Here is a 12,392-nt window from a genome sequence, read left to right as displayed (position 1 = left end):
AGATGCTGAAAGAGGTAATTAACTTAAAATGCGATCATTAAAGTAGGCTGTAATCCAATTTGACTGGTATCCTTATTAAGAGAGGCACAGAAGGATGATGACCCTGTGAGGACACAGAGAAGGCAGCTCTGCAAACTAAAGGAGAGAGGTTTCAGGAGAAACCAATGCTGCCAACCCCTTTGATCTTGAGAGTTCTGGCCTCCAGAACAACTGTTCAAGCCTCTTGGTTTAGGGTACTTTGTTCTGGCAGCCCCAGCACATTAATACGTTCACTGTTCTGGACTAACAGCACTTGAATAAGAGGGGTGCCATGTGCTCCTAGGGGACACAGCAACTTTAGTGTGTCCTAGGCTTGCTCCAGTCTCTTCAGCCTCCCTTCCCAGCCTAAAACCCAAAGCTGGCCCTGCCAAAGATACGAGGAAACCCAAGTGCTCCATCTGCCCCAATGAGAAGGTTCTGCCTGTCTGCACAGGTGTGCCATACACAGTACACAACCTGCACATCCTTCATTTCTCCTTGAGGTACTTTGTGCCTCTTGCTGGTGGTGTCTGCCCCACAGGATTGGAATCTTTTTACTCAAAGTCTTGGCCATTCACTCCCCAATACCAGACAAGGAAGGGTAGCATCTCTCACCCCCATCCATTCTCAGGTGAATTAATTTTGACTCTAACATAAAACAGACACTTGATTAAACATTTATTCACAACGTGCTTGAGTCCTGTTCTGGCTCTAAAGGCAGCCTACAGCTCTACCTCTTAAACTCCACCTGTGTGTACACCTTGGTGATGTCATGGTACCTGCCTTCAGGGGGCTGGTAGTTGGAGACTGGTGGCGTGTAATCTGGCCCTTCTTTTTCAAAGGGGAATAAATTGGGGTCCCGCTTGGTGGCCTCCGCATGTAGCTCTGGGGACAGGACATGCAGCTCCTGCAGAGCTTCCTGTTGGGCCTCAAGCATGGACCTGATGGCATCTCTCTCCATCTCATGCTCTCGATGCTTGTACAGGGACCACTTCTTCAGAAGCAGAGCTCTCCGCTCACTCTCCTCAAAAGGAAGCTCCATGTGAGGCCGCTGTCTGGGAACACACAAATCCAAAGGTGTGAAGTTGGGGATCACCAGTGTCACTGGCCAGGCAGTCTGGGTGACTGCATATGACCCAGCCCTCCCCACTGCCAGAAACAGATAAGACTTTGAGAAAAACATGGAAGTTAGGGACAAAGTAAAGAATGGAATGTTGGTGTAACAGCTGTAACTGACGCTGGAAGCCAGTGCTATTTGCTTTATGTGGACGCAAGAAACAGTGATGCTCTAAGAAAATTGGCAGCACTTCCTCTGCCCCAGGCTGAGACTACCTTTGGTGAGAGGTGACTTTTCAGTGAAGTGGTGTTATGAAAATGGACACCCAAATCCCAGGGAGTCAAGAGCCCAGATCAGCCCACTAGAGTACCAAAAAAGCACGTGCCATGTGCCGTAGGTATGGCAAAGTGCTACTTTATAAATGGTACACTTTTTACAAGGCAGCACACAACAAGCCTACACACAACACATGCCAACTATGAGCATTTGTATCATAAAGCTTGAGGCTAAGTGTTTTCTACCATCAAGATGGGGCAAGGGCTGCAGACCCAAGACCCAAGTCATCAGTCATACAGCTAAAACTCCTCTTGCAAGAAAGCAACAATATGAACTGGCTTATCAAACAGTTATTCCGAGTTTCTTTCCCATTTCAGCCATTCAAGAGCACCACCAAAGAATGCTTTTGTCAACTGAGGTGCCTGCGTGGCTTAGTTGGCTGGGTGTCTGACTTCAGCTCAGGTCATGATCTCGTGGTTCGCCAGTTCAAGCCCTGCATCAGGCTCTCTCCTGTCAGCACAGAGTTGCTTGGATCCTCTGTGTCCCCCCCCCCCCCCCCGGCTTTTGTGCTCACTTGCTCTCTTGAAAATAAATATTTAAAAAAGTAAAAAAGAATACTTTTGCCAACTCCCACAAGACAGTCAAGGAGAAAAGGACTCAGTCCAGGACCTAGTCACCCCACACCCACTCACCCCTTCCTGTCACAGGCATGAAATGCAGACAAAACTAGCCAAAGATGATGGAACTCTTTTGTCCTGAGAACCTCAACCCTAGAGGACCCTTACCTTGCTTTATCCAAGAGCTTCACAGGTGTTATAAAATCTTCAATGGGGATTAGCTCCTGGCTAGCTTTCTCCAGTCGTCTGATTCTCTTTTTCAAACGGTCCTTTGCTGCTTGGTCTTTTTTAGGATCTACCTTTTTCTTCTTTCTCAGAGGCTCTGCTCTAATGGAAAAGCAAACATTAGACATTTTCCTCTTCAGGCTCAAGAACATGCTGAGACATGGCACTAGGTGAAGTGCCCTGAACTTATACTGAGCTCTCCACTGGGGAAGGAACTATGCAAGGGTCTAACTTCACCAGTGGAGTGTGTAAAGGAGATGGCCTCCAATCCAGGATCCTTGTGAGAACTGTGGGTACTGTTAAGCCAGGAAGGACTAGAAAAACTTCATATGGCATCAGGATATAAATTAAAAGTACTCATCTTTAGTGTTGGGTTCAGGTGTGCCTTGGGGTTGCAATGGAAACTGAAAATACTAAACGGATGAATTAGAAAATCATTATGTTATAAATGGATTTGTGATTTTTTTATTAAAAGTGATTTTAGTAAGACTAAGACAGTATAATAAAAGTGACTGGCGTGTCCCTATTTACTTTTCAGGATTTCTTAACAAATTTCCCCATCCTAGAGCATTGACAAAAGTCTGATGTACTCCTGAGAACATATATCCTCTGGTGATAATATACTACTAAAAATTAAATTCTCTAGCATCAAGACTGAGCTTTGTGAATCAAGTCCCTAGAAAGTATCCGGACTCCTAGGTGGGAAATCTAGTCCTCATGCCTCTCCCCACCTCTCCAGGGAACCAGAAATGGAAGGCCCATGGAGAAACAAGTCTATGCTGTGTCCTTTAAAACATACAAGAATCCCTCTAAAACTAATTTTTATTTAAACCACTTTTAAGTTAAATTTTTGTTTTGTGTTTACAGACAGCAGTGTTCCACATATAGAATGCTGAAAGACAGAAAAGCATCTGCCAAAATTTTACTGAGAAAATTTGCAGGAAATTAATTTTGCAAACAGTGTCCAGTGGTCTCTTGCTTTCTTCTGTTCATATGCACATCAATCTCCCGCTGACACCCCCAAAGAGGTCAGGCCCACGGTAGTTTACCTCATGGGAATGAGTTCCCAGAAGGAAAATAATGAAGCTCGCTGGTGGGTGTCTCTAATCTGTGTCTGCCAAGTTCCCAGAAGCCTGAAAGAGATAAGATATATGTCTGATTCTCCCCACTGAACAGGAAAAAGGGAAAAAATTATGATACTCAAAATCTGGGGCCCTTGTAACTATTGGATGTGACGACGAGGTCAATGTGGGAGACTTCAACCCGCCCCCCCCCCCCCACCCGTTCACACTAGAGAGCACTTGGGCAGGGTCCCTGCTCGCCAGGGTCCTTGGTTTTCCAACCACAGGAAGAGGCGCGATCAGCTAGCTCCTCCCGAAGATAAAGTGGTCAAGAGTGGTCAGGGAGGGAGCGCAGGCGAGGCACCCGCCCGAGACACTGCTGAGGTCCGCACTCACCAGCTCCCCGAGCGCAGAGCGCGGGCGGAAGCTTTCAGCGCTGCGACAGCCATGGCCCCTCTGGCAGCCGACCGGCTCCTTCCGGGCGCACACCCTTGGCTGTCCGTCCCGCCGTGCGCCGCGCAAAGGTCCGGCCTTCCCGTGGCTCCGCGTTCCCGCGTTCCCGCGTTCCGGCTGAGGAGGGCTGGATTGCACCTGGCCCGCCCCCGACGTGGCCCCGCCCCGCACGTCCTGACGACGCGCGGGCAAGCTCTGAGCGCTTAGCGCCTCGCGTGACGTCTTCCTTTCCGCCTATGTTTGCGGCGGAGAGCCCTCCCCGGCTGAGGACACGACCTCGCCAGTGGTTCCCCTAATTAGTCGGCCTGCGCCCCTGTGAGGGCCAAGACCCCGCAGTGCAGCCGGAGTGGCCGAGAGGGCGTCCTTCTGGGTCCAAGTGCCTGCGTCTGTGAAAACGGCCCCGATCTTCCATAAACGCGTTCGTCTCGGCATCCCCCTGACCCTTCCCGGGACTAGTTCGTTCCCCCATATTCGTCTGAGCCCGGGGCTGCGGCCCCTGCCGGCAACAACATCCCGGCTCTGGCACGTGGCTTGGCGCTCTCGAGATGCCCAATAAACGCGTGTTGATGAATGACGGAAGCTAGCTAATTAGTCGGACTCGGAACCAGCGAGGTAGAGAGCTGGAGAGAGGCCGTTCACGCCATCCTGACCCCGCCCGACTCCGGCGGCCCGGGCTGCAACTCGAGGCCCTGTTCGCCTGCCGCACTCTCAGCCGACCCCCTCGGCGGGAGCCGCGCCAGGGCGGGCCCCAAGCGCAGCCAGCCTGCTTTGCCCCTACCCAAGAAGGAGCCTGGCGGCCCCGTCCGCGCAGGGAGCGGTTTCCCGCCGGGGCGATTTGGCAGGTGCGCGCCGTGACTTCCGGCGTTGCCCGGGAGCCGCCGGAGGAGGAGCGGCGCAGGGGATGCGGCTGTGGCGGCGGCGGCGGCGGCCGAGCGCGGGGGGCGGCTGTGGCGGCGGAGGGGGGCGCGGGCCGGCGATGGCGCGGCGGCGCTGAGGGCGCTGGGCGGGCGGCGGCCGGAGGGCGGCGCGGGAGGAAGCAGCAGCGGTGGCTCCATGGCCCGGGCGCGCTGAGGGACACGGCTCTCGCCTCAGCCCAGCGGCGGCGGCGGCGGCGGCCGAACAATGAAGCTCCTGAAGCCGACCTGGGTCAACCACAATGGTGAGTGCGCGCAGTGGTCGCGGAAGGCCGAGCCTGGAGTGGGGTCGGGGTCTAGAGTAGGGTCAGAGCCGCGCACAGGCCGTGCCCGCCTCGTCCCCCGACGCGCCCGGTGCCCGGTACCCAAACCGCGGGGTTGGCGAGAGCGGACTTTGTCCTCGGCACGGGGAAGCCGGCGAGCTCGGGCACGTGCTCCGCTTGCCCTCAGCGAATCCGCCTTCACCCCTGGCACTTACACTGAGCCCTCGGTCGCCCACCCGTGGTCCGTGGAGGAGCCGCGGCCTGCCTCCGGGGAGCGGCCCTGGGCGCCAGCCAGCTCCTGACACTCGTCTGCATCAGCCAGGATGTGCTCAGATGGTTCAGTGTCTAAAACTGGGGCCCAGTCCCCCTTGTGGCCTTTCAGTGGCAGGGTGAACACCTGAAATATGCGTATCTCTGCCCTGGTGAAGGGGCTGTTACTGCCAGGATCTGGTGACAGTGCCCCCATTTGGGGGACTGTGGCTCGGGCCCCAAGTCCCACAGCTGAACGAACCACGTTTGTTCTGTACTGAGACATCAGGGTGACTTGGGTTGGAGCTCATAAGGCGAGTGGTGATCTAGGAGAGGGCTTTCCTTAGCCCTGTGGCAGTGGCTCCAGAGCACACCCTTGGGGAACAGACTCTTTCAATCCTCTGGTTGCGTACAGATAAGCACCCAAAACTGGTAGCACAGTTTGTCATAGTTGTACTTGATTGGCACACCTGCTGCAGGAATTGGCCTTGGCTCTCCAGGGAGGTGAGGAGAAAGAGCCACCCCCCTCCCCAATCTCCCTGCTGATAGCACTGAAGCCCAGGGAGCACTTCTCCAGCCTAAGGCCTGAAGCCCTGATTCCAGGCTGTCTCTGCTGACAGGAAAAGGGTCACCCTGATTCTGTCTTGTTCCTCATTTCTACTTTGCAATGCGACTAGAGGGAGCTAGTGTTTTCTTTGAGAGCAGGTAGAAGCCCCTTTTTTATACATGTGTAGCTTTTTAGTTTTGAACTTAATCCCAGGATGTTTTCTACTATTGCAACTGAACTGAACTGAAACTGTATGTCCTTACAGTCAGAAGTGCTCTTTCCTTCCATCTTCTTGTGTGACATCTTTCTTATTTTTCAGTGTCCCGATGAGGTCACCTTTTTTGTTGTTGTTCCCATTTCTCCTGTTGTATTCCACTTGATGTGCCCTGTCCCTGTGGGTTTACGTTTCATATTACTCACCCTCCAGCCCCAGCCCCTGCCCCTGCCCCTGCCCCTGCCCCAGGGCAGGGCCTCATTCTGTATTCCCTGCTAAACTCAGCAGTACCTCCCACACAAAGGGTATGTGGTAAATATTCGGTACAAGAGGTATGCTGAGGTTTCCATAATTTACAAAGACACAATTAGGTTTACTGTGCATGAAAGCAAAAGTGGTAAACTTGAGTTTCATTTCTCCTGTGCTGATCTCCAAGAGCATTTCCTGATGTGTAGCGTGTAGATCTTTCCCTGGAGAATTGGGCAAATGTTCGTTAATTATAAATTATGGTGCTTGTGAGTCAGGAAAGGAAACATTTTATTATGAACTAGTTTGCTGTGTAAGTGAAGATCTGAAGGAATTTTTATTTTAAACGCTTTGTCTAGATCAATTTTTGTGTATGGTCTACCCCTCTTCAGTCTCTTTTACTTCTTGCCATATAATTTCTAACTTTGTGATAAACTCCTTTGTAAGACACAAGTTTTATGCTATGTAAGCATAAGTATGTCAAGATGCTTAAGCAATTAGGTACAAATGAGAGAGAGTCTGCAACCAGGCCAGCAGCCAAACATCCCAGCCTGGCAGAGTGGGCAGAGCAGTGGGCTCTGGCCTCTTGTTGCTATAGTCTCTCTCTCTCCATGGTCCTAGAATAGAACAGGATGATATCTGCTCTGCTTTCTTCACAGTACAAATGTGATCTTTGGTTGCAAAGGTAGACACAAAAGGTAGACACAAAAAAAGGTAGAATATAAAGTGCTTTCGAAATCTAAGAGACAATAATAAATTAAGACTGGTGGGATAGGATATAACTTTCTTTTAAAATATCCTGAAATCAACCTCTGTCTCTTCAAGTGTTCAGAAGGACTGTCAGGGTAGATTACCACTATCTGAAGGACATGATAGTGATCTAGATCACTACTGAGCAGTCTTTTAAAGACTGGTGAATAGTAGTTGCTGCAGGGAACAGGGGCTGCTTAGCCAGAAGCCAGAGTTGTGGCTAGTGGCCAGTAAAATCACACTTACTTTGGATTAACAAACCCAAAAGACCGTGGTGCTTTGGAGAGTGCATCCTTGCACTTTCTGCCTTCCTGATGCTGCATTCATGTCTCCTGACCCGTTCTGTGGCTTGAACATACTTTTTCTGGTGTCTGAGAGTCCAAAGAGGGAAGGAGCAGAGAGCCCAGCATATTACCTGTGGGGGCAGAATCCATTCACACATGGTGGAGAGGACAGCTAGAATAGAGCAGGTTAAAGGCAAAGGAAGAAATATCTGTTGGCGTGTAAGCATTCTTTTGGTCTCCATCTTCCTGGTTAATAATATTGGTAAGAACTTTTCTCTAAGCTAGGTTTCTCAACCTCAGCACTATTGACACTTTGGGTCACATAATTGTTGTGAGGAACATACTGTGTGTTGTAGGATGTTAACATCCCTGGCCTCAATCCATCGGATACCAGTACCACCCCCCACCCCCAAACACACACACTCAATTGTGACAACCAAAAATGTCTCCAGACGTTGCCGGTATCCCCTGGTGGCCAGAATCATCCCCAGTTGAGAATCACTGCTTTAAAGTGACCAGTAAATTAATAAATCTTGAGGTGTGTCATATCACAGTGAAATGAGCCTTGAACATGGAATCAGACTGGATTCAAGGTACCATCATTTATTACCTGTAAATACTTAGGCTTGTGACTCCACTTCTAGGCCTTGGTAAAGTTGAGGAAATGTAAAGATTTGTTCCTGTTATTTCACCCTGTACTCAAATATGAAAGACTGTCTTAAATTAAGATATATAATAAAAGCTAATAATATTTATTACTTACATAGGAGTTATGTACCAGCCACTGTTTATACCCATTTTACTCTGTGTTCTTGGATATTGTATTCCATATATATTTAATTTTATTTTAGGCTTGGACAGAATAAGGTTCATTTATAAGTTAGGTTAGTTTGTATTTTAGAAAATTTCATGGAAATTCATGGTTCTTGGGGTGCCTGGAGGGCTCAGTCAGTTAAGCATCTGCTTTTGATCTTGGCTTAGGTCATGATCTCATGGTTCGTGGCATTGAGCCCTGGGTCTGGCTCTGCACAGACAGCATGGAGTCTGCTTGGGATTCTTTCTCTCCCTCTCTCTTTGCCCCTCCCTCCACATGTGCATGCTTTCTCTCTCTCAAAATAAATAAATAAACTTAAAAAGAAAAAACAGAAATTCATGGTTCTTCCCATCCCTGGGCCTTTGTTCCTGAGAGTTTCTGGAATTTTTCACCCCTGAGCAGATAGCGTTCATGCTCAGCTCTTCAGGGAAGCCCATTCTAACCAGAAGGGCCAGGACTGAAAGAACTCTTGTCCTCCCTTGGCCTCTGGCTCACACTTTGATGGCACTGTTGTAAAAAGGCATTTGGCAAATTTTCAACACTGGGATAATTTGTCAGTTAATCACATTGCTTTATGGTGTATGTTTTTGCTTCTGCCCTTTAATTGGATTATTTTTCCCCCTACCTTATGTCCTTTCAGAAGGGATTTCAAGACATCTTCCTGAGACATATACTGCATCTGGGTGAAAATAAATAAGTCAGCTTGAAGGAGAAATGCAAGCAGGATAGTACAGTAATGAAGTCAGCAGCGGGTGTGGAAAGGCCCTGCGTGGTTGCTAGAGGGGCACTGCAGACTTATCTCTGAGAACAGCCTGGGAGGGATCCTAATGGTGATATTTTATGATTGCAGTGGTCGTTAAGATAAGCTTTGCAGTTTGTTTACGTCAGGGGTTCTCAAACAGGCCAATGTCTGGAAACACTTTTGGTTGTAAAACCAAACAGTTGTAAAACAACTGAAGTGGGGGTGCTACTGGCATCTAGTAGGTAGAGGGTGGGACTGCTGCTGAACACCCTACAGCATGCAGGACATTCCCCCATAGTAAAGAACCATCTGGCCCAAAATGTTAGTGGTGCTGAGATTGAGAAACCCTACTCCACATAAGAACTTTGTTTTATTTTGTTTTTTTAAATATGAGAGAGAGCACGCAAGTGGGGGAGAAGGGCAGAAGGGAGGAGAGAGAGAGAATCTTAAGCAGGCTCCATGCTCAGCACGGAGCCTGATGCAGTGTTCGATCCCATGACCCTGGGATCGTGACCTAAGCCAAAATCAGGAGTTAGTCACTCAACCAGCTGAGTTACCCAGGCACCCCTAGATAGAACATTTTTATTGTTATTTGACTTTTTATGTATTTGTCTCATGGTTCCAACTAGAGCATAAGTTTCATGAAGTATAGTTTCGTGAAGTATGGTTCCAACTAGAGTATAAGTATAGAGTATAAGTTTCGTGAAGACGAGAATTTTATCTTTTATTTTGGAGTCAGATAGTCTTGTTCTTGAATCTCTGTGCTCTGCTGCTCACCAAATATGTGTTACAGAGGTTCTTTTAATTTCATTTCCTGACTTGTTAAATGAAGCCAATAACACCTGCCACCTATCAAGGCTCAGGAAACCCAAGCTCTCTCCATAACTCATTGAGTTATGCCTGAAGACAGTAGGTTGATTTAAAAAAAAGAACCAGAATACATTTGAAGAAGATTCAGAAGAAAACTGGGTGAGATTTTAACTTAGATAATATACATGTGGATCTTTCACTTATTTATGGATGAAACTTTGAGCCATTCTGGAGAGAAGATCCATGGTGATCAGAGGTAAATAAGGCTACCCCTATATATGGAAGGCTGTGTAGTAGGTGGGAGAGAAGGACGTACAGACTACATTCTACGATGCAGGTGGAAACCAGGAGCTACACGAGTGAGCCACAATAGTGCTGGGGACAAGGGCCTTGTTTGTGGGTGAGCCTTGATGGGGTTGGATTGTGGTGGTGGAAAAGGCACTGCTGCTGTGGAAGTGTCAGAAGGAAAAGCCTGGGGAAGATCGAGAGCATTTTATGAAAGGGAGTAGATGAAACAAACAGATAGCAAGTGGTTCAGAACACCTCTGGCTTAAAGAAAACCCATTTGGGTCAAACCTTGCTGCTTTTGAAAGCCATACCTGTTTTGATGCATTAACTAACCTAGGATAGACCAAATCACAGGGAGGCTGCCCTGGCTAGAGCTACTATAATGAGAGACAAACAAGAGGCAGCAAGCCCCATTTGAAGGCCAGGAAAAGACCTTCATAGGAGTGGTCTCTAGGTCTGCTGCATCATCCATCAGAAGGTCCTGCACAAGAGAGGCACTCAGTGAATTCATCCATTCAACAAATAATGAGTACAGATTGTGTGCCGGGGCTAAGTGCTGGCAATGTAACAGTGAACCAAGCAGCATAGCAGGATCTTTTGAGGAGCAGCATGTGATGCATTTAGCCAGTGAGACTAGAAGGGCTATCTGCTGGGAGCATCCTGTCTAAGCAGACAGGGAGAGGGAGGAGAGGAGCACATGGGGAGACAGCAGACATCATAAACAAGCAGTTGCAGAGAACATTAGATGGGTGAGTATGTGGAGAAACAGCCGACAGATGAGGAGCACTGTGGTAGGGTTGGAGGGTGGGAGAATTTTTTTTTTTAAGTTCATTTATTTAATTTGAGAGACAGCACCAGCGGGCGAGGGCAGAGAGGGAGGGGGACAGGGGAAGAGAGAGAGAGAAAGAGAAAGAATCCTAAGTAGACTACGCTGACAGTAGAGAGCCCAGGGCTCGAACTCATGAGCTGTGAGATCATGACCTGAGCCAAAGTCAAGAGTGGGATGCTTAACTGAGCTAACCAGGCACCCCAAGGGTGGGAGAATTTTAAGTAGGGTGCTTTGGGAAAGGCTGAGTGCAAAGGTAACGTGAGCAGACTGTTGCAGGAAGCAGACTCTTAAGAGTGAGAGGCCTGGCATGCAGAATTATTAACGGAGGGGCATCTGGGTGACTCGGTTAAGCGGTTAAGCGTCTGATTTTGGCTCAGGTCATGATCTTGCAGTTCATGGGTTCGGGCCCTGCATCAGGCTCTGTGCTGACAGCTCAGAGCCTGGAGCCTGCTTTGGATTCTGTGTCTCTCTCTCTGCTCACACTCTGTCTCTCAAAAATTAATAAACGTTAAAAACAATTAAAAAAAAAAGAATAGGGGAGTGCTGGAAGCAGGACTGGACAGGGAGAAGGTGAGTTGAGATGCAAGTGCAACAAAAGCTGCAGCTGACCTTGTTAGCTCTGCAGCTAGTCCTTGTGAATTGTCCTGAATTGAGGTGAAGGGCCAGTCTTTCCATTTCCATGTCCACAGTCATTGGGCACAGGCTCTCTTGAGGAGGGGACCTGACCTTGGTCAAAGCAGTTCTTCCACTGAGGTCAGGTCCCCTGTGGAGAAGGTCTGAGCTGGGAGCTTTCACAGGCTGCCAACATTCCCATAGCTGGGAGCAGGTGCTTCATTCCTGGAGGGAGGGGGCCTAGCCAGGTACCACTGCATCTGTGACAGGCCCCTTGGAGGTGAGGAAGGCTCCTCTGAGGGACGAGCATTACAGGCAGAGAGTACTTGCCTGGCAGGTTTGAGGAATAGTATGGATGTCTTGTGATTGGAGCTGCACACGGACAAGAGCACCAAGGAATGAGGCTGGAGAGAGCAATGGGCTGACTGGGAGGGCCTGGTGGCTGCTAGGCCTCAGTTCACAGTGCCTTGTGAGCAGAGGAGTAACATGGTCTGACTTGGGTCTTAGAAATCCCCCCTATTGCTGCACGGGGACTAGGATGGGTATTGGGGCAAGGGAGGAAGCTGAGAGACCCATTAGAAGGCAGTTGCAATGATCCAGGCAAGAGATGACTGTGGTTTGGACCAGGGTGATGATAAAGGAGTGATGATGGAGGTAATAGTGCTGGTGAGAAACAGCTGGATTCTATATGAGTGTATATGTTTTTTGGTATAATTTACATACATTATTTTATAAAATTACAGTGAAGTGTACAGACAATTTGTATACAGACAATTGGATGAATTTCGGCAAATAAATACACTCTCTAACTCATTCCCAACTCTAGATACGGAACATTTGCACCTCCCTAGAAAGTTTGAGTTACAGATATATTGTGAAGATAATCACCAGGGTACAATGTGGGATGTGAAATGGAGTGACTCCCAGGTGAAGGGCAGGGTTGCTGTCCAGTGAGATCAGTAAGACTGTGAACAAGGCAAACAGAGAGGAAGAGCCAGGATTCAATTAGAGGAGGTAGACCAAATGAGGCCACCACACAGGGCCTTCCCCAGGTGCCCATTTAAGTAGCTTCTTTATCTTCTCCCTTTTGAAAACACTATAGAGTTCCATCCTAGAACTGTTG

General features: G+C 48.8%; 2 protein-coding genes across 2 annotated transcripts in view; one reads left to right on the top strand and one right to left on the bottom strand.

Moving 5' to 3' along the window:
* Positions 1-679: 679 nt before the first annotated feature.
* On the bottom strand, positions 680-3,836 carry MRPL40 (mitochondrial ribosomal protein L40). Its single transcript, XM_049620563.1, has 4 exons — positions 3,651-3,836; positions 3,243-3,326; positions 2,137-2,295; positions 680-1,073 (listed from the first exon to the last, which is right to left on the bottom strand). The coding sequence occupies exons 1-4, from the start codon at positions 3,701-3,703 to the stop codon at positions 749-751; spliced, it is 621 nt and encodes a 206-aa protein (XP_049476520.1). The 5' UTR covers positions 3,704-3,836; the 3' UTR covers positions 680-748.
* Positions 3,837-4,737: 901 nt separating this feature from the next.
* Positions 4,738-12,392, top strand: part of LOC125914896 (protein HIRA) — a 100,911-nt gene continuing 93,256 nt past the window's right edge. The window contains exon 1 of the mRNA XM_049620559.1: positions 4,738-4,866. Coding sequence (XP_049476516.1) covers positions 4,830-4,866 — 37 coding nt within the window. The 5' untranslated portion in view covers positions 4,738-4,829. The remainder of the gene's footprint in view (positions 4,867-12,392) is intronic.

This window comes from Panthera uncia (assembly GCF_023721935.1).
Source record: "Panthera uncia isolate 11264 chromosome D3 unlocalized genomic scaffold, Puncia_PCG_1.0 HiC_scaffold_8, whole genome shotgun sequence".
In the NCBI taxonomy this organism is placed as follows: Eukaryota; Metazoa; Chordata; class Mammalia; order Carnivora; family Felidae; genus Panthera; species Panthera uncia.
Note: the sequence above shows the minus strand (reverse complement) of the source record. Positions and strands in the feature narration are given on the sequence as shown.